The sequence below is a fragment of the Conger conger genome, chromosome 2 (assembly GCF_963514075.1).
Source record: "Conger conger chromosome 2, fConCon1.1, whole genome shotgun sequence".
NCBI lineage: Eukaryota > Metazoa > Chordata > Actinopteri > Anguilliformes > Congridae > Conger > Conger conger.
The window spans coordinates 22,943,423-22,970,870 of NC_083761.1; the positions used below are offsets into that span (position 1 = coordinate 22,943,423).

Genomic DNA, 27,448 nt, shown 5'->3' on the forward strand with positions numbered 1-27,448 from the left:
TGTCCCCTCAGCCCTGTGTCCCCTCAGCCCAAAGTCCCCTCAGCCCAATGTCCCCTCAGCCCTATGTCCCCTCAGCCCAATGTCCCCTCAGCCCTGTGTCCCCTCAGCCCAAAGTCCCCTCAGCCCTGTGTCCCCTCAGCCCAAAGTCCCCTCAGCCCAGTGTTCCCTCAGCCCTGTTCCCTCAGCCCAATGTCCCCTCAGCCCTGTTCAGATCAGTACCTCCACCCAGGCGTGTAGTGGTAACTCTGTCGAGTGCAGAGTTTACCCACCTTGTTTCCCCTCATTGATTAATACAGTTGATGTGAAAATAGATCATCACAATTTTCTCAAATTGACCCAACATAAAGACCGTGTTCAGCAGTGTTAATTTTGTAGACAGTAATTAATTTTGTTGATCATTTTCGTCATAGTTTTCGTCGGCAAAATTTTTTTCACTGACGAAAACTAAATAAAAGCGAATTCATGATGACAAAAACAATGACAAAATGTATTGACACTTTCGTCAATGAATGAAAATAAGACAAAAACGCTAGGGAGAGACTTTGGTTTCGTTTGAACTCTGATGTTCCTTGTTCTTGAATAAAGACATTTCTCTGTAACCAAGATGATCAGTATTTATTTTCTGCAGCGACAAATACAAGGTCAACCTCGCTGCCCCCTTTGGCTGAGTCGTCGATGTCCCAAATTATTGTTGCGTTCATATTTCTATGATAATAAAAACTGTGACGTAATAAAACCGCAAGATGTCAAAAATACTCTCCGCTAGCAAGAATCATACTGTGACGATTCTGCCTCCTCGATGTTGTAGCCAGTCAGCTGTGAGTGAATGTGAATGTAATGTTACTTGTGTGATTGGTCGTTGGCTGCTAAGTGTTTGCCCCGATCAGAGCCTAGCTCATGTTATAAAGTTCTAGCAGATCCAACGACAACTCTCTTTTTAGTTCTGTTTGTTAAGGCATTAAGATGTCAAGTGATGAAGCTACCCCAACCGCCTTTCTAAAGGCGAGAGCAATGAAACGAAGCTCCGTCATTGCAAAACAATGACTTCAAACAATGTAGCTAGTGATTTCTACTTCAACAAAAAAAAAAAAGTGTAGCACTAGTCCGGATATTGCGGCTGCTCCAAACCCGCCAACCTGTCCTGATGCATTATGGAATATACAGTTATAAGCTGTTGACAACTAATCACGGCAGTTGCTTTATTTTACTTTCAGTTGAACTAATTTCTGTATTTAATTTATTATGGCAAATGGCCATTTGTTAATAAGGTTTCTTTTTCTTTTATGCCAATAATGGGGTGGCGAGCGCCCCCACTTGCCACAATGATCGCACGCCCCTGATCCCAGGTATACATGCCATTCAAAATGTGAATTTTTACTGTAGTTTTAATGCACCTGACCACAATTTGGAGTGCCACAGCAAAGGGTCTGAATACTTCTGAAGATATTAGTTTTTTATTTTACATACTTTTTCAAATATTTCTAAACACATGTTTTCAATTTGTCATTGTGGGTCATTGAGTATAGATGGGCAAAAAATGTAATTTTATCCATTTCAATTTAAATCTACAACACAATAAAGTATGCAAAAAGGATCTGAATACATTCTGAAGCAACTGTATAGCTGGCATGGTACTCTTCAAGAATGTGGTGGTCTTTTTTATTTTTTATAATTAAAATATTAAAATATATTTTTTAGATTTTTAAATAGTGCCATGTATTGAATTGAATAGAGATTATAGCAGAGTCATAGCCATCCCATAATTCCAAATTACAACAGTAAAAATTTACAGAATTGATGGCTTGTTTACCTGGGATGGTGTTCTTCAAGATTGTCATGATTTTTATATTCAATTCAATTCAATTCAATTTTATTTGTATAGCGCTTTTTACAAAGGGCCTTTGTCGCAAAGCAGCTTTACAGAGAATCCGGGCCCCAAGAGTATGCCTAGGGCAACAGTGGCAAGGAAAAACTCCCTAGAAACCTTGAGCAGAACCTGACTCAGTAGGGGAACCCATCTGCCGCTGGTTAACACCGGTTTGTAGAAAGAATGGTTTTAAACAGAAAACCAGATTAAATAAAAGTACATAAATGTCCAATTATAAACTTGAAGTAGAGATGAGGTTGAGGGATGGCAGGAACACCAATGGGTGGCACTGTCAGGCAAGGGGACAACCTTGGTGCTACAGCTGAATCAGCAGTGGCAGGAGGGAGTTGGGCTGGAGCTCCAGGCCAGGAGGGGTTGCGCAGGAAAAGTTTGGCTAGCGCTCCGCCAATTTGTGATGCCTACATCTAAATAGAGGACTTTGCGGGAAATCCAAGGAATCTCTCGTCTCTCTGGCCTCCTGTGTATTCTCGAGTGAATATTTCTGAGGAAGACAGTGAAAACACCATTGACTCCACATTGTCGTGACCCCATTTTATATCAGTGATCATCTAAATACATTCTCAAAATATTGTATTATTATTCAGTATGCTTATAAATAAGGAGCAAGCCTGCTTTTGAATAATAAATTGCATGTGAAATTGTGGATTGTGTTTGGCTTGTTGATGGGGGTTGGGTATTTCACAAAAACATCAATCAATGGACCTCAATGACTATATTAGTATATAAGATGTTATAATTATGATTATTGATGGAGAGGTAGGTAAATGGTTGGCATTTATATAGCGCCTTTATCCAAAGCGCTGTACAATTGATGCTTTTCATTTACCCATTCATACACACACCCACACACACAGACAGACACAGACGGCGATTGGCTGCCATGCAAGGCGCCGACCAGTTCGTCAGGAGCATTTGGGGGGTAGGTGTCTTGCTCAGGGACTCTTCGACACAGCCCGGGCGGGGGATCGAACCGGCAACCCTCCGACTGCCAGACGACTGCTCTTACTGCCTGAGCTATGTCACCCCAGTAGGCCGGGGGAAGTCCAAACAGAATAAAAAGTGTTGTATACTTTAGTATCGAGGCTGTCTGAGAGTCTTTGATTATTGTTTTTGCTGCCTGCCCTCAGTTCACTGCATAAGATTAATCTTGTCCACCCATGTATCCTCCCTAGTTCCCTCCATGTGTTTCCTTCCCATTCCTGACATGGCCAGGCCGGAATGTCTCTAACCTGATCTTCCCTTCCAGATCCGCTGGTGTTGATCTCTGTGGGGCCGGTGGCCTCTGGAACTGCCAGTTGGCAGTCCAGAAAGCAGACTTCATATCAGCCTTTGCCCAAGTAAAGGGAGGGTGGAAAACCAGCAGTTCTTAGCCCTTGAAGATTGTAATTTGCTGATCCCTGACCTACAGGATAGTAGATCTCCAGGTCAAGGTTGGTAACTTGGGTTACTTAGGACCATGAGAAACCTGCAGCCAATGTAAACCCAACAATGCATATATATGCATATACAATTACATTTGAATGCTTTATAGGCTATACATATTTGCATTGTCCACATGTTTGCAGTGTTAAAACAGTACAGATTCAAACTCAAATTGAAGTTTACCTTTCTGTAATATGTGTTTGCAGTTGTATGATGGATAACAGTAATAGTAGAAATCTTTAAGTAAGGCACTTAATCTGTTTTCCATTTGTTGAAGTTTATTTTGACATGTCTGATATTACACAGACAATCATTGCACAATCATGACATGTCCTGTTGAATATTTTACATTTTAGACATTGTATAGTGACAAAAGAACAAGAAAAAACAAAAGGAAAGCTCAATAAAAGAAACCAAACACAAAACTTTTACAAGCATCGAACATTTTAATACATAATAATATAATAATAATAATAATAATAATAATATATACATAATAATAATAATAATAATAATAATAATAATAATAATTGTAGCCCTATGGAAAATTAGGCCAAGTTATTAAAAGTTCATTGATTCATAAATAGGAATTACTAACTAGTATAAATAGAATAAATAGGATTTAAAAGGTTAAAAACTATGCAGAGGTTTAATATTGCATATTGTGCAATTGTTACAGGATTTCATGGTTAAGTTTCTGTATTGTGTTAATTACATGATATAAAATGAACTTTGTTTTCCAAAATACTATGTTCACAATGCTGGACATATTGTAAATATGTTTTCTTTTGCATAATGTGAGAAAAGATTCAACCGTAAAGTTTTGCTTTTTGTTTATTGTCATTAGCCAATGAAAAGTGAGTTGAAGGTCAGGGGTCAGGATTTAAAAAAGATTTAAAAAGATCGCGAGGAGTGTGTTGCTATGTGAGGAGTACTTGTGTTGTTTTGAAACGTTAACAGTGGAAATACGTAGTCCACCTATTTCCAAAGTGTTTGAAGAGTGTAATAACGTGAGTACACAACCAGTGAACTCTAGGAGTTGTTATATTCGACGGACAGACTGTTTTGAACAATTTATTCCGCAGCGGAGTTCAACGTTCGGGCGGTCTGCCATTTTGCCTAGCTTAGCTCTACATTAAGATAGCTAGCTAGCTGTTCTGGATTGCTCACGGACTGTGTGTTCGCTAGCCCGGAGAGCTCGACAAGTCCGCGTAAACCAGAGGAGACCGTAACACGAGAGATTCCTGCGATTCCAACCAACTAAACACACTTTCCGGAGAGTTAAGTAGCTTCGCGCGCGCTGCCTGTTCCAGGAACTGTGAGTTGTCGTTGTCCTCTAGCTCATTTAGAGTGAAGGAGCCACCATTTGGTGTGCTACACCGCACACAAGCTACGCGCTAGGCCTGCAACAACCACTTTGACTTGGGGTATTTTTTAGTTATACTGCCGGCTATAGGGTTTATTTCATGTCATTGAGGTATTTCATTTCACTGAGGCTTAGAGCCCTGTATCTGTTTTTTGTTGGTACTTGAATGTGCTCTTGCAAACTATTTTGTTAAGCCATGAAAGAAAACTGAATTGAATGAATACTGTACTAAAGGAATTATATTGTGTACATAAGTAAATAGTTAATTTACAAACATTTCAGTGCCTGTCAATGGTTATTTGCAGTTAAGCTTGAGAACATAGAGCTATAGTTTCTTTAGAGTGAGCCTTTTAGTAGCCTAAACTATAAGTTAAAATGCAGAGGAAGTTGAAAGCTAATAAGTTAAGTGAGTAAATACCTTGTAGTCCTAACAGTCTATTACTGCTATACAGTAATTAATACACAGTGAAAAGAGAAAATATACACACACTTATTGTTAGAGTTAAAGAACTCAGGTTAGCTACCCCTATTAATTGCCCGGACAGCAAAGGGGCGCTACACGTTGTTGTTGTTATTATTATTATTATTATTATTATTATTAATAATAATATGCATGCAGAAAAATAGTATTTGTAAGGGGAAAATGGTGAAGCTGTTCCATTAACTATTACATTATCAAGCAAGTAATTCATTTCATTCTACAATTAATCAATTTGGCAAGTGGGAAAGTACATTTTATCAAAACAAAATGCATAAAAGTAGAATATTTCTCCCCATACTCTCACTCTTGCAAAATAAAATATGAAGAACAAGAATCCAGCTATAAGAGGAAGCTATGCCGAGATGTCTACCTCCAAACAAAAGAACTAACTGATTGTACCCCTTTCTTTGGGCTAATCCAATTATATTTATTTTTCAGAATGTCATATTTATAATGCATTGTCCTTTCATTGTATTTGCTGCTATTAACCATATCTTTGGACCCCCTCCCAACATTACATCTGCCATACCTACCTGTACACTTATCACACAAGCTGATCACTTGGATATTTACAAATAAGTAAGTAACAATTTTCTTACACACACTATATCATATACAGCTTTGTCAACATAATGACATGATTTTGCTTTGATGACATCACTGTTACAGGCATATTCACTGGGATGACATCACTGTAATGGATACCCTCTCTGGGCAGATCTGCAAGGCTCCAGGATTATTGCCATCAGTGTATAAATCAGGATTGAAATAAGGGAACAGTTTATCAGTAAACAAGTCTTTAAAAGTGTAGATGAGTGACATGTCACTGGGGTCAATGAAGGAAACCTCTCCCCTGTCAACGTCCAGCTGAACTCTGATCCTCTGGAGTTTCCTCTCCAGATTAAGGTGGGAAACTCCGGCTGCTTTGTAGCCCTCACCTTTTCTGAGGGCTACAACCCAAAATCCTTCTGCTGGGCTGCATTTAATGGCCCCCTTCCTGCTGATGGACTCTTTCACTACTCCAACATCCCAGGAAGGTTTGTTCCCCACATCCACTTCCCAACTGTGTTTTCCTGAGGTAAAGCCTTCAGATCCCAGCACTCCAACACATGGATAAAATCTTTCTGGGTTGTCAGGAATCTGCGGGTTTCTCTCTGTGTCTCTCACTCTGGTTAAACCATTGGAAAGAAAGAGCCATAGGGCTGCAGTGTTGGGGTCCAAAATCACTGGAGCTGTATGTTCAAAAAGAAAGATAGCCTAGCTGGAGATTATACATTTGATTGAATGGATAAAATACATGGTATTCCTTCATACTTATTTCAGCTGAGTAAACGCGTCAACTATTAGGATTGAAATGGTGTAAAATAGACATTACAAATTATGTTTTGAATCAGTGTGTGAGTTTGATGTGCCTAATCTTTTTTTGATATTATTGTCTTCTTTGCCCCACATTACAAGTACTTACTGTACTGCACCATCTCCAGCATCTTCTCCCAGACTCTGAACTTCAGGTTGCCCAGGTGTTTGGCCACATCTATCAGTGACCCTAAAGGCAGCTCTGGATCCTGCAGTGTGCATTGGGTTCTGTAATGACATGTAGGAGTCACTCAAGTGTGTCATTTCTGTCTAAGTGACTTAAACAGATGAGAGGAAGACAAATTATACATTACATACCTTTGCTTGGTGTCCTTGTATGTCTGAAAAACACAATTATAACTAAGTTATTAATATGATTATAATGTTACAGCATCTGCCAGCAACAACATCAAGGAAATCACATGTTAAATCACATGATGTCACAGCAGTGCAATATATCATTGTTGTTCAATTTTGCTAACAATAATAGCTATATCTATATTATATGCCTGAACAGTCGTGTGAAACATTTTCCAATAAATGTCTGAATAGCTAAATTGGAATGGGGGCTAGAGGTGGCAAAATTGAGGGGTCTTGTTGGTGGGCAAGATCTGAAGATCTTTTTTTTGCTGCCAGAATGGTTAGAGTATGTATGAAGGTAGCCAGTGGATGAAGATGTGTCTGGGGAGGTTGTAGAGCGGATGAGTAGCAGCATTCTGGATGAGCTGCAGAGATCTAATGACAGGCAGGTATGACCCTCGTCTGGACTAAGAGCTGGATTCCCTGAATGTTGTACAGGAATCTGCACACCAACAAATTGTTCTGATCTGAGAACATCATGGCAATTGTCATAATGTTCTCAGATCAGAACAATTTGTTGTCAAGCAGGTACCACAGGTGTATGTCTTCTGTGTTCCATTGGACTCAATTTATCTCAAAGATTACAGTTGCCAGTTAATCAATATATTGGCTGTGTTAAAGTTATTCAAAGGGAACGCTGAGCAAGTCATCTTTACAGATTATAATAGTTTTTGGATGGTTTCATGCAGTCTAATTAAAACGTCACAATATTTTGCTACAGATATGGCAAAATATAATTTTAAAGACACTGCAATTTATGTTTAAAAAAGGTACTATTCCAGAACTTTTTTTTTTTAAATGACTGCTCAAAGACAGTACAGCCAATCCTTAGGGAAAATTAAAGCGATATAGGGCCAGTTTCACAGACACAGTTTAAACTTAGTCCAGGTGTAGATTAAATTCCAGAGATGAATTCTCCATAACTCAAAAATGAATTTGCTCCAGGGCTAAGATTATTCTGTGTCCCTGAAACCAGCCCATATAATGACTTCGTTTATGAGTAATACTCTGTCACATTTACAGTCTGTACATGTAAACATGAATTGATTCAATGAACACTGTAGGCAAATCAGGCTCTCACCTTCAAGAAATTGATGTCTTTTCCGTCCATGGTATTCTCTATGGTTGTGATATTGTCTTTAAGGGTGGAGATCTGTCTTGCAATATTTTCAATCTGCGCTTTCATCATTTGACTCTTCTGCTCCTCTTCCTCTCTTAGTGCAGCTATTCTGGCCTGCTCTTCATCTTGCAGGAACTGATGGAGCTTCTCAAACTGTGTCTTTACCTGCTTCTCGGTGTACTGGGCCTGACTCTGTAATTCAGTGGCATATTATTCAAAGAAGAGCACGCCTTAATATTTATGTGAAATCAAAAAAGGGTCTCTTCCTGCCCTACTCACCCTTATGTGTTCTGCTGTTTTCTCACACTCTTGTTTAGCATCAATGAACCTCTCAATCTTTTCTTTCATAGGATACAGTGCAGCCTTGAGTTTCTCCTGGAATAGGAAGAACTGGTTCATGTTGTGAAATTCATGCCCTGTGAATGTCCCGTGTTCGCTGTTAGGGTACTCGATCTGGCATTCAATCAAGGAACCTCATTGGTTACGACTGGAGGCACGCTATTGTCCGCAACACTGCTTGGTAAAAAATTGTTTTAAATCATTTTCATTTTAAAACAGTTTCTTAATTTCAAGAAAATTGTTTTTCAATATATGATTTTACTACCTTTCTAGTATTAGGCAGCCCGCATTTTTAATACAGGAATACGTAAAAAGAGCAGAATTAACTCCCCCAAAACTATTATCTAAAACATACAGTAGCCTAAACAGGAAATATTCATAACTTTATTCTGTCTAGTGAGTAATTTCACAGATAATAATGTTCAGGATCAGTTTTGCGTTTTATTGTAACTTTATGGTTAAAGTTGGAATTGGGGTCAGGAAATCTGATCTTGGAAGATCTGCACATAAGAGCAACTTCTCCCTGGAGCTGTATATCAAGGCTGTATAAATGTTGCCTTTTTAAAAGTAGCTATGTTTTCAAAAAGACTTACTGTGCTACTGGAGCAACTACTACTGTTGTGTTATTAATAAAGGGTTATGTTATGTACAATACGGGTATTTCAGATCTATTTGTGTGGCAATCATTTAGTTCTTTATTGTACTTCAACCCACTTCAACTCCTGCTATATTAATCTCCCTGCATTACACTGTTCACCAAGGGTGTTCCAATTGGTGCCAAGTTACAACCCAGTTACAAATATGCCAATCTTGCCTCCTGGGAAATGTAGTTCAATAGGCCTGCAGCAATGTAAGTAAAGGTCAGAGAGACTTCCTTATTCACTCAGTGTCATGTTTTCTTTTAATAGAGTAAAGTATCAAGAGAGAATATATTGAATTAACTGATATCTGAAAGAGAATACCTTAAGATCTAACGTAGCCTCTTCTACTGGAAAGAGCTGGTGCTTGATATGGTTGTTTGAAGTCTGGCACATGACACAGATAGGCTCCTGGTCCTCCATACAGAAAAACAGGAGTTTCTGTCCATGAAGGCTGCAGCAAGCTTCATTCTTCTCTTCACTTTCACTCTCCGGCTTCTGCTTAATGTAGGACTCCACAATGTTCTTTAAATCCAGGTTCCGAGGTTGTTTGCCCACAGAAGTCACTCTCTTGCATACTGGACACTCCCAGGGGCTCTTCTCTCCACAGCCCTGCTGGAGACAGACTGTGCAGAAGCTGTGGCTGCATGGCATCAAGACAGGGTCTGTGAATATTCCAAAGCATACAGAACAGCTAAGTTCTATGGAAGAAGCTTTAGCCATCATTTTACAGTGCCAGCTGCACCTCCAGTCTTTGTCAGACACAACTCTGCGATATCGCCCAAAGTTTCGCTTTTAGTTTGGCTTCGAAACAGAGCTGTAGCCTTGCTCATGTTGCAGGGACATTCCTTGACAGAAATAGAGACGGCTATTCTGAACCAATCAGTAATTGTGCTTATGACTCAGTATCTTAATTCATTCAGTATTCAGCTGGCTTGCTACACAGCTAACTTTCCACTACACCAAGGTTCTGCTAATCACATGGTATAGCAGCAGAGCAAAAAAAAAGTTACAAACGACAAATTAATTTCCTCTGTAGCTCAGGTCATCTCTTAACCGTTGTTCCATTACACCACATTTTGATAAACCACTCCTGAATCCCTACCTGAAGAGAAACAGTCAGACATTTTATGAAGGACAGAATGTTCTGCATTTACGAAAATCTGAACAGGAGTAGCTCGTATTTTCCAAACAAGAACTCATCAACCCTGGACCTAGAGAGCCACACGGTCGCCTTAAGAACATCAACCAGTTAACACCCAAGAGACTGGGCAAGTTAACTGTGTTTAAAATAGCTTCTTTAGTTTTTTCTCCTGACTTGGAATGCCCAATCATATTCACCAGCTGCACTCATTGCTGATTCTGCTATCAGTTTGGGACAGTGTGAGCATGTGGTCTCCTCCGGGACTTGTTGCAGTGCAGTCCACAAGTTGAGCTAGTGCAGACATGCCTCAGAGTTAAAGTGTAATTTCACTCACTGTTTCAGCCAGACTGCCTTCTACACAGTTTTGAAAAAATGGGTTCTGGGGTGGGTAGAGTAGGTGTGTCCATCTCATTTGCATAAAGTATTCTCTAACCAATCAGCCGCCGGCAGTGTTGCATTTCATATTGATCTGTAACAGCTGGCTTGCCGACTTTGATAATTAAATTCAACATTGGTGGGTGTCAATAAAGCTCTGACTGGAAATCTGATGGACATCTACAGTGGCTTCAATCGACACTCAATAACCCTTAATGACAAAGTGAAAACATGTTTAGAATTTTTTGCAAATGTATTAAGAAATACAAAACTGACCCTATGCTGTGGCACTACAAATTGTATTCAGGTGCACCCTGTTTGCTTTAATTATCCTTGAGATGTGTCCAGAAATGGACTTGATTGGAAATAGTTTAGAAAGGCACATGCCTCTGTATATAAGGTTCCACAATGCAAACTGCATGTCAGGACAAGAACCAAGGAACTCCCCATAGGCCAATACAATTGTTGTGAGGTATGAGGATCAGGGCAAGAGCATCTAACCATTTTGAGTGTTCCCAGGAGCACAGTGGCCTCAATAATTGTGAAATGGAAGACGTTTGGAATCACCAGGACTGTTCCTAGAGAAACCAAGCAAGAAGGGCCTTGGTCAGGTAGGTGACTAATAATCCAATGGTCACTCTAACAGAGCTTTGGAAGTTCTCTGCAGAGATGGGAGAAGCTGCTGGAAGCATCTTGGCAGCACTCCATCAATCAGGCCTTTATGGTAGAATGGTTAAACGGAAGGCATATGACCACCCATTTGGAGTCTTGCATTTCTTAGAGCATGAGGGAAAAGATTATCTGGTCTGATGAGACAAAGATTGAACTCTTTGGGCCAGACCCAGATACCAGCACTGCACCAGTCCCAACTTTCAAGTTCTGTCCCGGATCTAGTTTCCTGCTTTACTCTATACCCGGTCCCCAGTGCCGCTCCTGTTCCAGCGTCCAGCGCAACCTCAGTTCCAGTCAGCAGCGCCTCGCCTGGTCCAGTTCCCAGGGTTGTCTCAGACCCAGTTTCCTGCCCTGCACCAGGTCCAGTCTCTGTCACAGTTGCCTCTTCCATCACCCAGTTGAACTCCATTTCCCAGGCTGCCCCAGATCCTGTCTCCAGTGCTTCTCCAGACCCAGTCTACAGTGTCACCCCAGTTCCGGTTCCAGTACCGCCCCAGACCCAAGCTACAACTCAGTTGCAGATGCTTTCTCCAGCACCTAGTTGAACTCCATTTCCCAGGCTGCCCCAGACCCAGTCTCAGGGGCTTCTCTGGCTCCTGCCCTAGTGTTGCTACAGGCCCTGTCTCCAGATCCATCCCAGGACCTGTCTCCAACACTCGGACCAGCTCTGTACCTGGTTCCGGCTTTGGCGTCAGCACTTACTCTGTCCCAGGACCCTGCTCCAGTTCCTGCACTGGCTCCGCCCCAGGTCCCATCCTCAGCATCAGCGCTGGTTCAGCCACAGGACCCAGCTCCAGGCCCTACACTTCTGGTTCCGGCCCAGTCTCTAGTTCCGGTGTCTGAAACCCTGTGGTTGCCTGTGGCAGAAGCATGAAGCCTGCATTTCCTCATCCCTGTGTCTGCACAAGGTTTCCCTGTCCTGCGTTCCCTGACAATGGCCAGAATATACCCACCTTATAATTGCTACTTCCAGCATGATAATGCACCATGTCACAAAGCAAAAGTAATCTCAAATTAATTTCATGAACATAGCAATGAGTTCAGTGTTCTTCAGTGGTCTTCCCAGTCAGTGGATCTGAATCCAATAGAACACCTTTGGGATGTGGTTGAACAGGAGTAGCATGAATGTGACAAATCAGACAAATCAAATAGAAATTACGTGATTCAATTATGTCAACTCAATCTCAAATGAATGTTTTCAACATGTTTTGGAATCCACGCCCCAAATAATTAAGGCTGTTTTATGAGCAAAGGGAGGCTCTATCCAGTATTAGTATAGTGTTCCTAATAAAGGATCTGAATGATTGTATATTGGACTGGCTACAGTGATCTTAATTTAGAGCGCAACCAATAAGATCAGCCAACTCAATGCTGCAGAGCTCAGTGAAATGGTCCAGAAGTGACACTTAAAAAAATAATAAAATAAAATAAAAAATAAATTTTTTTAAAGACAAATGTTATAAGGCACTGTCACACGCCATGTGACTCCCCTGAGAGGAAGATGTGGCACTTCCGGAATTTCCGTGGAAAGAGAGAGCACCAACACAAACACAAAATAAATAAGAAGTCTTAACCCTTCCCCCTCACAGATTCCGGGCAAAAATAAACATAATAAGCTAAAATTAGAAAGGCAAAAGAAAGTAGAACCGAGTGATAGCTTGCCAGCCGGCCAGCTCCGCCAATTTTTTGCATTGGTGCCTCGTTCAAAAAGCAATTAAATCGATGAAACCTGCAGACATCACAATCTCTTGCAAGCAGCTTCTTTAATATATTAGTGTTAATAATATTTTCTCACATAGACAGCATTCGTTCTGCAAAATACAACTGCATTTCTCACATGTAAATCGTCTACTTCAGTTTTCAACTGATTTTCAAAGAGCTTGCAATTCCTAAAAGAACCATTTGAGGTCAGGACTGAGGCAGAACAAATAAGAAAATGATATGCTTTCAGGGACTCATTCTGCTGAAGATATTGCACATATTCACTGAACTTTACGGTGTGTGCTTGGGTTATTGGGTTAGCATGTAGCATAATTAGACATTTCACCACAGGGGATTCGAGCACAAGTGCTGTATCCACGTTTGCCCTTGCTAACAAAAGAGGCTTCTTGTTAGGTTGTGATTATATCTGTGATGATGAGGTCACTATCTCCCCCTTCCACGTTCTCAAACACTGGAAAGGCCTGCAATGACATCTCTCATTCCTTCTTTCCTCTCTATACTCATCTTACAGCTGTGATATTGTTTATCACTCTCCCTCCTTTCTCTGTGAAAGTAAATTATTGTTTTGATCAGGCTGTGGCTGATGTGTGCAATGGTGTGTCCTTGGAACACAAGTGGGTGGCAGTGAATGATGTCTCTAAGTCACAGAGTTTGCTGTAGCATAACATCAGTGCATCTTTTTCCTCCCTCTCTTTTTCAGACATTTTGTGGTCTTATTCTGGCTGCCAAACCAACTCAGGACAGCCACAAGACATGAAACGGCCACAGCAGGTTCAGTCAGTGACAATTTACTTACCAGTGTACACAGGGAGAGCTTCTCAATTGTCATTATTGACAATCCTTGGTCACTTCCATTAGAATGTATCCACCAATTACTACCTTTCACCCCATACAAACCCCCCTGATCTGTACTGGTAGGCCGCAATCCTCCCGTAATGACAGTATGAGTGCCAATACACCACATCAAGCATTCTTTCAAACCTGCTTTGCTTCAGTGACTTACAATAACCTTGTGGGTCCCACTCGTGTACAGGCTGTCCCTATAAGTAGTTATTGAACAATTTGGAATTAATCAATAATATAAAGATCTGTGCAAGGTGAAAAATCACAATGAACAGGGCCTTCATTCTCAAAGAAAAACAGGCAATTCGATTCAGTCAGGAGGCCAGATGGCTTATTCCCATTATGTGCCTTTCCCAGACCGGTCAAGCTATTTGTCTGACACTGTTATGTAGCCAACACAAATACAAGATGAAACCAAAAAAAAGGTCCAGTGATTTAGAACACTGGACCAAACACAACCCCGAAATGTACTGTTCAGGCTAGCCAAAAGCCAAGAGCCAGTTGGTGAAGTCAGGTGCAAAGCATACACATACCCCTGCTGTCTTTTATGGAAACCACCAGATTGCAGGTGGGAGGGTTGTGTGTCAGCCCTGCAGGACTACTGATTCGTCTACCGTGGGGACAACAGATGCAGCAAAGCCAGTCAGGACTAACTCGGATTCTGTTATCTGAAACCAAAACCACCTGTTCCTTAAAACAAACTTACTGCACACTGTTTTAAAGATAGGCAAACTATCTACAGGCCAGGGCAGCAAAATCATCCTGGATTGAACTCCATTCCAAATACATGGACATTTCTGCTACAACTGTAACTATTCATGTCATGCCATTGTTGATTTGTCTCATTAGTGTACAGATTTTCCTTATCTTTCTCTTGTGAAATTGAAAATGAGTCTTTTACTACCTCTGGTTCAATCATCATATGGTAATATACAGGTACTGGGGAATATATTGGAGCAAAAAGACAGGGTGGTTGGGCAGACTTAGGTATAAACATGTTGGTAAACTAGACAGTCCAAGCACAGACATGTATGCGGATGAATAGGGGAGAGGTGTTGCGTTTGGGCCACCAGGTTGCATTCTTGCATGAGACAGGACCAGGACAGGGACAGGACAGCTGAATCAAAAAAGATGCAGGCACTTAGTTGAGACATTACACACGACTACAATTGCATACAAATTGTTTGGGTAATAGCCAACCACTTTGTCAACCTGCCACATCTAGCTCCATAATATTTCATTAGTCAGCACACCTGAGCTTAGGTATAGCCGACACGATAGCCTCATCTGATCGGACTACAATTAGCCTTGCCTAGGAACATTCCATTCAATCAATCAGTTTGCCTGCAAAACACCCCATTCCCAGAAATCTGTCAAGTCTGTGGTCAGGCATATGCAGTGGGTATAAAACTGAACCTAAGTCTTAAAAACTAAAACAAATGAAATTGAAATATTGGCTTTAACACTAAATAGAAATAGTATTGTAATAGTATTTTAGTCAATCAAAAAAAGCAAATTTCATCAAAAAGCGGAATAACTCTTTCCGCTTTCTCACTGTGCTTAGTTCAGTTCAGTTTATTTGACAATTCACTTTCAAATGGACAAATACATGATTCTCAATCCTAACCATTTCAGTTTTAATAAAAGCATTTAAATCAAACTTCATTATTCTAAACATTCCTGGTTTTCATTAAGAGCATTTTGAAACTTCAACAGTACCTGCACAATTAAAAGTACATCAAGGATAGGACAAAAAAGTCAAGACTTATTACCATTGTGGTCCTTGTTACATATCATGGAGAAGTATGTGTGCATGTGTGTTGATCGTGTTGTTCTGGAAGGAAGTGTCGTTCTGGGGAAGTGTCGTTCTGGGCATACTTTGAGAGAGAAATGGAAACTCTTGGGCATCTAGTGGTCAAAAAAGAAATAGCGTTTGGTAAGATTTCAAATACATTAGTGTTACTGGTAAAAGCAAATCCATGATTACTGCAAATCAAGCTGATGAGAGGATCGTCTCAGTGTGTGGTGAACATAAATACAAAAACAAACTTGTTTATTTAGTTAATTTTCGCTATTTCACTTCCACTCTTTCCATCATCTCCTCCAAGCCCCAACCAGGCCCTTCTGTGTGGAGTTTGCCTGTTCTCCCTGTGTCTGCATGGGTTTCCTCCCACAGTCCAAAGACATGCAGGTTAGGGACAACAGATGAAAATGAGCTCATTAGCTAACTCTGGCACATTTATATTGACATGGAAACTGAAAATGTTGATTAATGTGCACTGTCTCTGATAAATAAAATCAATAAATGGAACAGTTCAAATGTTTTGCAGTCGGCTGAATTTTAAGGCACCTCTGAATGGTCAGTGCAGCTGTTGTCTACAAAGCTGGCAATGTCAAAAGAGAGAACCGTCAGACAGCCCGCAGTACAGGATGTAATCTAATAATTTTGCATAGACACAGAATATCACATAATACTAAAATACTAAAACAAAATGGAAATGGGAGTCCTAAAACTAAAATAAAAATGGCCAGAAAGTCATAAACCTAATCTGAACCTAAACTGAATAGTAAATGGAATATAAAAACAAAAAACGTAAACTAAAATCAACCTGTTTCAGAGTGGGTTTTTTTACTTCATTTAAGCACTCATGCTGCTACTAGCTGTGTGCTTACTCTAATGGCATTAGTGGACTGTGGGACCAGGTCTGCAATTTGACCAAAGTACTATTACATTTTGTATGCTCCATGTCTTTTAGAAACCAAGCTCACAAATTCAACCAACAAGCACATCTAGTGGTGAGGAGGGGTAATGTAGGGGAGCACAGCAAAATACAAGTACACACTGGCTTGCCAGGGCTTATCAATAAAGTCTTGACAAAATTTTCTTCTCCTGATCCAGTGATCAGATGTGTGAAGCAGAATTGGAGTGGTCACTAATATTATAATTATTATTATTAATTACTTCTGAAGTCTTTGATATTGGTAATGAATTTTATTTTTTTGCAAATTGCACAAAGTTGTTGTTACCACATGAGATAAGAAACGAAGAAAGCCTGCCCATAGAGCATCCTATCTAAATCTGGCAGCCTGTTTATAAAACATCCATCAAAGCACAGGCAATGCTAGTTCAATCAGGGCTATATCATTCCTCCTATTTACCTGTCTTATATGCTGATGACATCAGGAGACAACTCCCATTCCCCCTCGGATATGAGTCTCGACACATTCATTCATTCATTATCCTAACCCGCTTATCCTGAACAGGGTCGCAGGGGGGCTGGAGCCTATCCCAGCATACATTGGGCGAAAGGCAGGAATACACCCTGGACAGGTCGCCAGTCCATCACAGGGCACACACACCATTCACTCACACACTCATACCTATGGGCAATTTAGACTCTCCAATCAGCCTAACATGCATGTCTTTGGACTGTGGGAGGAAACCGGAGTACCCGGAGGAAACCCACGCAAACACGGGGAGAACATGCAAACTCCGCACAGAGAGGCCCCGGCCGACAGGGATTCAAACCCAGGACCTCCTTGCTGTGAGGCGGCAGTGCTACCCACTGCACCATCCGTGCCACCTAGTCTCGACACAGCTTGCCTAAAAGACATCTAAACCTGGATGGCAAATCATTACCTAAAGCTCTACTTGCATATCGTCCTCCCGATACTTGACCTTTCCTTCACCTGAATGGCTCCACACTCTTCATCTGCTAGGAATCTCGGAGGCACCAAACTACAATTTGTTCCTCACTGAGAACATCACAGATTCTCTCAGTACAACATACAGATTAATCCCTTCTTCACAACCTACTCAGCTTAGCTGGTCAACTTTGCTGGCCTCTGTGCCTCCACCATAAAGGTCTGCCAGTCTGATCTACAACCTCCCCAGAATCACTCCCCTCTTCATCTCCCTCTACTGGCTGCCTATTAGCTCACATGAAATTCAATACTTAGTGCTAGCCGATCATGCAGGTAAATGGGCAGTTATCTCAAAAAGATCATCAGACTCTACATTGACATTTCCCTTGTAAATTTTGCTCAGCATGAAGAAATAGATTACTTGGTCTAGTCCCACGACAGTCATATTCCGTTCACTTTCCTTCATATACAGGCCCCTCCAAAAGTATTGGAACAGCAAGGTCAATTCCTTTGTTTTTGCTATACACTGAACACAATTTGAGGTAAAAAGATGTGCATGCAATGACAGATCTGAATTTCAGCTTTTATTTCCTGGTATTTTTATCTGGATTTGTTAAAACAACTTAGAACATATCACTTTTTATATCAGACCACCCAATTTTTAGGTGAGCAAAAGTATTGGAACATGTGACTGACAGGTGTTATTGTGCAGATGTGTCTTCTTAGATTGATTGGTTAAACAATAAATAGTTCTGAATGTCTACTCTTGGTTTTACCCTTGGGTTTTGCCTGATGTGCATGCAACTATACCAGCCTATACCACGAGATGCAGACCACTCATCAGTAGTAAGAATTGGAAGGTGAGAAAGTGAATTCAGAAATCTACAAAAACATTCTCTCTGCCAATTTACAGAGAAATGCGTCCAAACTAACTGGGAGGAATCAACTGTACTTTGCTCTGGATAAGAGTGTCTGCCAAATGCCAATAATGTGTAATGACCAATCAATCACCAGACCTTAACCCTATTGAGCATGAATTTCACCTCCTGAAGAGGAGATTGAAGTGACATAGAGTTAATTTGGCAGAAGTGTTTGATGTTAATTTGGAGAACAGAGCTTTGCACGTGGGTTAGACCCATGGCGATTCACATTTTACACTGGAGTTGCAGGCTTTCTGGCCCTGTCTGGGCTCTTCCATACAAGTGAGGTTTACAGCAACACCCTTGCATCTTGGTGTGGATTAGCGCCAGAATGGAGGAACAGGGGCTGTAGAGATCTGTTTATGGGTCCAGAACCCATGGCTCCTGTACCTCAACATCGGTTTTTGTACTCCTACTCCGGAGATTCTATTCATTCGTGTGCAATGCAAGCTAATGCTATTCTAGCTAATGGTGGATATCCGAGGGAGTGACGCATTGCAGGTACCAATGCACCAATCAGAAACAGCCGCATGACAAACACCGCAGCACATACTCATCCGCAGACTTAGTACCAATGTCTTTTCTACTCATATAGTGATAATTTGGTCATTATATGAGTTAAACCTGACGAGTTACGCGTTTAGGTTAATACTTATTTTTTAAATACTGTCTTCCGTCTGTTCTGTAAAGGATGTCTTGACAAAAGTTATAACAGGAAAGAAGGGATGTCAGTGAACGTATACAGGGGGAGGTGTTCATGAACAACCGTTGAAGGCGGGATTGTGGCAGTGTGTTCTCTACCATTAGGATACAATTGGACTAACAAGGAAAGGGAACTGTAGAATAACGAAATGGTAAGATTATTAACATTTGTTTTGGTAGATGGGATGTAATTGTGTGTTGTTTTGATATTGGGCGTTAATTCATTCGTTATAACATATACAAAAGTTGCGTTTAGCTATGTGCAGCACTGGACAAGGAATAGCATTCATTTATTGGATTGGGTGGAAGCGGGAATCCTTGTATTCTTTAGCTAGCTAGAGAGTTGTGCACGCGCCTTTCCCTGCTAAAGTTCCCTGTAAATGGACTCATGTAAGTTATGAATTCGTTAGCTATTGCTGAACATGGTTCAATTTAACAATGGCGACACGGCATCTGGTTAACCTTAACCACACTACTTGGTTATCCAACTATACGCTATTACTAGCTAGCTAACGCTGAGTAAATTAACGTTGAAATTCTAACCCTGCGTCCTGCTAACTATGCAGACAGTCGAGGGGCTATCCATCACCCATCACAGTGAAATGAAAAATATTTTGGTATCACACGCACTAGTTTAACGTTTGTCATATCGCTCGCTAAATTCATTATTTGGAGGCCAAGTTACTTTTGGCGATAGCTACCTTACAGCTGCTCCCGTTATCAAGCGTTTGCCAATAACGCTGTACCTGACGCCAGTGTTTTAAAGGACGTTAATTTAGCTAGCCGGCTGTTTGCAAGTGTAATATCTAGTGTTAAGTGGGCGGATATTATAACCTGACATTAGCTAACTAGCCTAACTAACGTTAACGCCACGCCTAGTTTTGTATCTAGCTAACGTTAGCTAGCAACAATGGCGGAGTCTTGCTATGGCTAGCTAGCTACGAAACTCAACACAATTGCTCTGTGCGTTGTTAGCTGGTTAATCTATGGCCGCTGCAAGTTATTAAATTACATTTATGGATGTCTCTGTGAATAGGTGACGTTAGTTAGCGACCTCGCTTCACCAGCACAGTTCCATGGTGAGATAATGTAGCCAAAAGGTAGCTAGCGCGGTCTAGCTCTTCGCTACTGCTGTGTATATTGGTCAAATGGCGGATTTTGTATTGCCTAACGTTAGCATAGCTAGGTAACTGTATTGCAATGGCGTGGGTTTAGCTAGCTAAGATATATATCATGTATCAAATGTGGTCTGAGCCTAAACATCCAGGTCTGGGGTGATTCCTCCGTTAATGCGGGATTACGTGTCCATTAAACGTTAGATGAGTGGGCCGTCTGAGCGGGCAGGTATTATCGCGCTTGCGCATTACTTAGAACGTTCGTACGCAGTTATGTGATTGGGGTCCACTGTGCGTCGTAGGCGGAGTGGGTGTTTGGAAGAACGATGCAGCCAAGAGGAAAGATTGCTCTTTGAGGAGGCAAAGGCGCGATTGTATAATGTGACGCGAACCATTTCGTAAAAGGCTTTTCTTTGAATAACCCCATTTCCTTTTTTCGTCGTTAAGCACTTGTATTGTAACCACTTTCATATCTAGCTACTACTCATCCACGCAAAATCAGTTCGTTCATAATTTGCTTGAATGATGACCAGTATAATGACCACATGATCGTTACCTCATGATCGCTTATTTATTAGTATATACATAGTGCGTGTTGTCTTGTTGGAGATCTATTGTGCACTGCTTGTGCATGTCCTAAGTCTGCTATGTTTGTTAGCAGACTTAGGAAAGTAAGAAAGTAGTTGTAAAATGCCACACACTCCAAAAATTGGTGTATTTAGTAAATTGCAGTGCCATGACTTAAAATCATTCTGTTTATCCACGGCTGTGAGTAATTCTAATTTCTCCACAGGCTGACCAGCTGACAGAAGAACAGATTGCCGGTAGGACTGCTAGTACTCTTCCTTTCCTCTGCCCTCTCTCACTTTGACTCTTTCCATCTCTCTGTCCATCCACTCTACCTGGCATGTATCCAGTGGTGTGGTTCCCAGCAGCTCTGCCCGCAGCTCGTTTCCCTCTTGGGGGTTATTTTTATATTGCCTTATAAGGCCTGGCCTGGAACTGTGTGTATATGCGCTCCCTGCGTGAATGGTCAGACTACTGAAAAATGACCTCCATATTTATTTATTTTTATTATTCACTTATTTTTTGCCAAAAGAGACTGTTATCTGTGTTGCTGTATCTCACCTGCCGTTGGATCTTTTCTCAGGTTAAGGGTGTATAGTGTGCTAGACAGAAGACTATTTAATTCATGCGTTTGTTTTGAGAGTGGTAGTGTTCAATTGTTGGGCCTCATGCAAGAACATTGACTTTTCTCATACAAAGGGCTCATGCATGTGTGCCACGCAGATTCAGGAAATGCACCTAACTTCAGACCACTGTCCTAAATTAAGATGTTTGTTATAATGCGGTATAACGGTATATGCATAACTGTTATTCCCATCTCAAATAATTCTAAATAAGAGAAAATTGGTGAATGCGGCAAGTTGTTAAATCATTTGTTTTAAGAGATTTACGAACAACTCTGTTCATACGAGTGGTTCTTGCATGAGGGTCTTTTATTCATTTATTTGTTTTAGAAATTCCAATTGTAGGTGTATGTTGGCTGGTGTAAGTGTTTGTGGACCGAGCAGCCAGCTTGTGCTTTGGAGAGCTGTTCAGTGTAGGACTAATGGTAGGCTTTTGGGATTGCTATATAGTTGTAGACATGTTGGCACTCTGGCTTTTTGTGGGAGTTTAGGTTTAGATTTAAATTTAAATTCAATCTATTGACCTGGTGCCTGCTTGTGGGGGTGAGGGGAACCTTACTGTTCCCCTTTTTCAGACCATTGAGGGACACTGTCTCTTGCACTGCTGTGTAGGGTGGCGTATCGGTTGCTCAATATTGGCATTGAGACATAATTGAGAGATATGTAGGCTGCCCAGATTGGTTGCAAAACGCTTGGTATGATTCACTGTTGCACCCTGTGACTGAATAAATTCACAAGGTATGTTTCACATACCTCCACCGTCAGGGCGCTTTCACACCTGCCTCGTTTAATCCGTTTGAATCCAACCCTGGTGTTTGTAGTAAAATTTTAGCCTTTTCTGACATAAATTCCTGATCTATTTTTGCCGAAGTGCAAAATGCTGTGTTTTATGCATGCCAAGTAGACTATACACCATTGGACATGTACTGTCATTAGCGAAAATGCTTTCCCGTTGTCAAATCAATAACATGCATGCAGTTGGTTCTTGGACAGAAGTTATACTAGTTGATTGCGCATGGATGGGGAGAACGCCTATACTTATGGCAACCAGCAGAATTCACTGGTAGTGCCCTGGGGTCTGAGTTGGTTAGTCCGGGATAGAAAATGGTACTCCTGGGAATAACAGCTGTTGAAAATACAGTGTAAGGACACATTAGCTTATTGGTGACTGATTGATTCATTGAGAAAAAAAAAGAAAAGAAAAAGGCTTGGAGTTTGCAAACCCTTTTGTACTGGAGTGAGTTTGAGTAAGTGAAATTCATCTTTTGGTGGTATGCCTACTTGCTTAAGATGAGCTTTAAGGCATGCTCTTCTGTGTCCTGCAGAATTCAAAGAGGCGTTCTCGCTGTTCGACAAGGATGGAGACGGCACCATCACAACCAAGGAGCTGGGCACGGTCATGCGGTCTCTGGGCCAGAACCCCACTGAGGCTGAGCTGCAGGACATGATCAACGAGGTGGATGCTGACGGTGCGGACACTGCCCCTTACCCTCGCCAACCCCACTCTTTTAACCGCCAAACTGTCTAAACATTTTGTGAACGCCATAATGGCACCAGCTGCCACAGCTGGTTAGTCATATGGTGGACTTTAAACTCAACAGAACACTAATTGGTTTGCATGTCATTTCTTAATGGTGCCATGCGGTAACCTAATTTGGGGATTCTTCACAACTAAAGTACATTCAAAGCTCTTATTTGCCTCCCTCTGAATGCGCATGCTGCCTCAGTACCCATTTATTTATTTTAATATGCTTTTGTTTTTACCCTGCTGATCAGGAAATGGAACAATAGACTTTCCTGAGTTTCTGACCATGATGGCGAGGAAGATGAAGGACACGGACAGTGAGGAAGAGATCAGGGAAGCATTCCGCGTGTTCGACAAGGTGACTGCCACACTTTCTCCTCCCATACAGTTCCATTCTTTGGTCTACTGGTCCTGACACGGATACAGCAGCCTTTGATTGTGGTCACTTGACTGTAGGTTGGCCTCTGGCTTTCTGCGGTTGCACTGATTGCATGCGTGTTGCTTTCTGGTGTGAATTTGGCAGTTTTGTGATATGAAACTGAGTAAGTAACCTGGGTACATTTATTCAAAAGGGTTTTTTTTTTTTTTTTTTCCCTATTGGCTTTTTTGAAATTTTATTTCTGGCCAGTTGGTTGCCCCTTGTTGACCTAATGGTGCAGTATCAGTTACCAGGGCTGCTGCTCCACATTTAATCACCATGGATGATTGTGTTTAGTTGCAAAAAGCCATAGGATGCTGTTTAAACGGTACTAGTCGACATCTGACAAATGAGTTCTCTTATGTTTGACCTAGCTGCAGCCCAGTGTGTGATGCTTCTGAGCATTCAAATACAGAGTAGTACTGTTGGGTAAGTTGGGGCAAAAATACTGAGGGGTGCTTCATGTGGAGCCACAGGACAATGTAGACCTGTATGGCTGTCAGGAGGAATTCCACAATTTGAACATAGTTTAAATGTTCAAGGAAAAGGTTTCAAATTTGGGGCAGCAGGCTCTGGGTCATCCTCCCGTGTAGGCTTCTTGTAGACCCAGAGCTATAGACGTTCACAGCCGTTTTCCGCGAGCGTAGATCGGTGTTTTAAAGGTGACGCGCGTTGGTCAGGAACACGGTGGATCATGGGGGCAGTAATGACTGTTTGGGGTTAAAGTGCTGGTAGAGGGTGTAACCGGTCATGCTGGTGCTTCCAGGACGGCAATGGCTACATCAGCGCTGCTGAGCTGCGCCACGTGATGACCAACCTGGGCGAGAAGCTGACGGATGAAGAGGTGGACGAGATGATCAGAGAAGCGGACATTGACGGCGATGGGCAAGTCAACTACGAAGGTACTTTTTAGGGTTTAAAATTTTATTTATTTTATTATATGTTTTAAATGCACGGGCACCGTATTCCACCCTACAGTATTGTAGAATCCCCAGAGTGGTGTCTACGGGTAAATGTGAGATCTGCAGTTTGTGATCCGGCTGTGAAGTAACAGACTTCTAAATGCTGGTCTCATCTTTCATTGCGACACCATGATATTGTGTCAAGTGCTTTGCGTGCGTGCGTGCGTGCGTGCGTGCTGTATTAAGCTGGGTGCTTGCTTCTCTTGGCAAGTTTACATTTCTTTGTGCAATTTAATTAAGCTAATTCAGTCAGGGCTGCCCAACCATGTTCCTGGAGATCTGTAGTCGTGTGTGTTTTCATTTTGGGCCTAATTTAGCACAGCTGATTCTACAAATTGGCAACTCAGTGAGATCTCTAACCATTGAACAAAGTGTGCTTTGTTAGGGTTGAAATGAAAACCTACAAGACCTATCTCCTGGAACAGGGTTGGGGAGCCCTGGTCTAAATGTATACATGTGGTCTCCTGGCATACCTTATTTATTTGCTTGCATTACATAATGTAATAATGCTGAAAGTACGTGCTTGCTTTCTACTTCCTTATTTAGTGGGCATGACTTTGGCTTCAAGACTTTTAAAGCAAACGCATCCCATGATTCCTATTGTATGTATAATGCATCGTATAAATTTTTTTTTTTTAAATGCTCATGAATGGAAAATGGTCCTATGAGTTGGTTCAATGATTGAATAAACTCTCTCTGTCTCTCCACAGAGTTTGTACAAATGATGACCGCAAAGTGAAGGCCTTGTACAGAATACTATTTCTTGTATAAAATTATTTGCCTTTTTCGCGGTTTGTAATTTATCTGTTACCCCTCTTCTCCCTTCTGTCCTAAGGCCCTCATCCCATTTTGTTATGTTTTCTTTGATATTTTCGTTGCCATTGTTTAAAAAAGAAGAAAAAAAAGAAAAAAATCAGTGTGATAGAATTGTCAAATGGTCAGCTACTGGGCATGGCTTGGTAGCTTAGCGGGCACTCTTAACTATTCCGCCCCTGCTGCTCTGGCCACCCGAAGCTGCCACCTTTCAGAATAACCGCAACAATGTTGGCATGCATCCATTTTTGTAATGTGCAGGAATAACTGCATGGACTATGGTCAGAGTATATTTAGGAGAAAACGTGCAGCATTGCACTACTGCAAAATAAAAACTGTAGAATATGAGGTATCTGCAGGTACTTCTTTTTATATTTGTTCTGTACCCTACTGGTTCTTAATATGCTTTGTAATGTTTTAGTCCTCTTTTTCCTTCCTTTTTTAAACTGCTTCTGGCACAATTGTGCCTCAAAGAATCCATTCCAAATTGTATATTTGTTTTCCAATAAAATGTACAATTTTACCCAAGCTTCAGAAGTTTTTTTTATTTTATTTTTATTTTTTCCTTGTCTTTAGACCTCATTGCAGAAAGCAATGGATCGATACCTGCATGCTTTGTCATTTTTCATCAATGAGGGTTTAAAAAAAATGGTTTTCAAATATTTGTATTAATCTAGTTGCTAACCACTGGACAATTTTGCAGAGATTCATTCCAGAATGCTCTGCTCCTTGCCTTGTGAAAACTGCCTACATTTTTTTTTTTTTTTTTTTTGAAAATCCGGGCACGGTAGGTCCAGCGCAAGATTTCAAAATGGTCATGGAGATGTGTCAATGCAATGAAAGCTTCGCAAATCCTTTTGTACAGTAAACTGGTACAAGCCCCCTCAAACGAAGTGCCTTCTACTCAACGACAACGGAGGAGCAGGCCTGCATGCAGTTCATCTGCAGTGGAGATGGGCTACTTGCTGCCAACACCTGATGGGTTTATATTGGACCGCAGCTCCGCATTAAATCGGGTAGTGAGTCCTGCTCACATGCCTGTCTGAAGCACAAAATATGAAACTGAATGTGATTTGTTTCAATGAGACAGAAGGCATTTTATTATTCTGTGGTGATCTGAAGTATCACCACAGAATAATAAAATGGAAAAAGCTGGTGCTTGTTGACTCCCGTAAAGATTTTCCATACCAAACACGCTATACTGATGCACCAGCAATAAATTTGTGGTGGCCTCGATCAGTTCTGATATCATTTCTACTTTTGCAGTTTAGAAATCTGAAACCATAAAGCAGTAATTGGTCTCAGACCAGCCTTGCAAAAATGGCACTGGTGTATGAGCAGGCACATTTGATCCATCTCATTACAGTGAAGAATTATTTGCATGGAGTATGGGTACGATTTTATTTTGTGAAAGCGTTGGGTTGTAAACGGGCCACCACATTCATATCATTCACCATGTTGCAAATGTGGACATGAAGGTGAAACGTGGTTTTAACTTGGTAATGGAGGCTGTCTTCATGCCCCTTCGTGATTATAATGTAATTTAGCCCCAGGAACTGTCGTTTCTCTGACCAGAGGTGGTTTCAAATTTAATCTAAAATCTAGTGTCTTTGTGTATGGTGAGTACTGCAAAGGGCCAACAGTCAAGGTTTTGTCTTGGAATATATCGGTCTAGTGTGTGTCCTGCTTTGCTATTAAAACTCACCCAGAAATCTTAAATGAGGTTGCCTTTGACGCAAAATTAGACAAACATGTCTGAAGGCTTCTTTCCCCATGTATTGTTGACTTGTCTGAGATAATATACGGACACAATACTTTAACTAAATAAGCTAGTTATACTGTCCCCTCCAAAAGTATTGGAACCGCAAGGCCAATTCCTTAGTTTTTGCAAAACTGAATACATTTGGGTTGAGATAAAAACATGATCACAAGAGTTCAGAATTTCAGATTATATTTCCTGGTATTTACACCTTGATGTGTTAAACTACTCTACAACATTGCACCTTTTGTATCAGACAACCCAATTTCTAGGTGAGAAGAAGTATTGGAACAGTATTTAAGTAAAGGAATAACACTTAATATTTGGAAGCATATCCCTTGTAATAACTGCATCAAGCCTGTTACCCATTGCCATCACCAAGCTGTTGCATTCTTCTTTTGTGAAGAATGCAACAGCCTCTTTTAGTTATTTGTTTTGGGGTTTTTTTTCTTTTCAGTCTCCTCTTCAGGAGGTAAAATTCATGCTCAGTTTGGTTAAGGTCTGGTGATTGAATTGGCAAGTCTAAAACCTTCCACTTTTTCTTCTTAATGAAGTCCTATGGAGCATGATGAAGTTCCTCCCAATTATTTTGGACGCATTTCTCTGTAAATTGCCAGACCGAATGTTTTTGTAGACTTCTGAATTCACCGTGCTGCTACCATCATGAGTTACA

The 27,448-nt window shown here is 41.1% G+C and overlaps 2 protein-coding genes across 2 annotated transcripts; one reads left to right on the forward strand and one right to left on the reverse strand.

Moving 5' to 3' along the window:
* Positions 1-5,832: 5,832 nt before the first annotated feature.
* On the reverse strand, positions 5,833-9,696 carry LOC133121197 (zinc-binding protein A33-like). The gene is made up of 6 exons (XM_061230403.1): positions 9,295-9,696; positions 8,273-8,368; positions 7,955-8,185; positions 6,832-6,854; positions 6,623-6,741; positions 5,833-6,389 (listed from the first exon to the last, which is right to left on the reverse strand). Exons 1-6 carry the CDS (start codon positions 9,694-9,696, stop codon positions 5,833-5,835), a joined length of 1,428 nt encoding a protein of 475 aa, XP_061086387.1.
* Positions 9,697-18,956: 9,260 nt separating this feature from the next.
* LOC133115046 (calmodulin-1) lies at positions 18,957-25,539 on the forward strand. The gene is made up of 6 exons (XM_061224760.1): positions 18,957-19,145; positions 20,902-20,932; positions 22,624-22,767; positions 23,075-23,181; positions 24,008-24,143; positions 24,914-25,539. Exons 1-6 carry the CDS (start codon positions 19,143-19,145, stop codon positions 24,940-24,942), a joined length of 450 nt encoding a protein of 149 aa, XP_061080744.1. The 5' UTR covers positions 18,957-19,142; the 3' UTR covers positions 24,943-25,539.
* Positions 25,540-27,448: the final 1,909 nt, after the last annotated feature.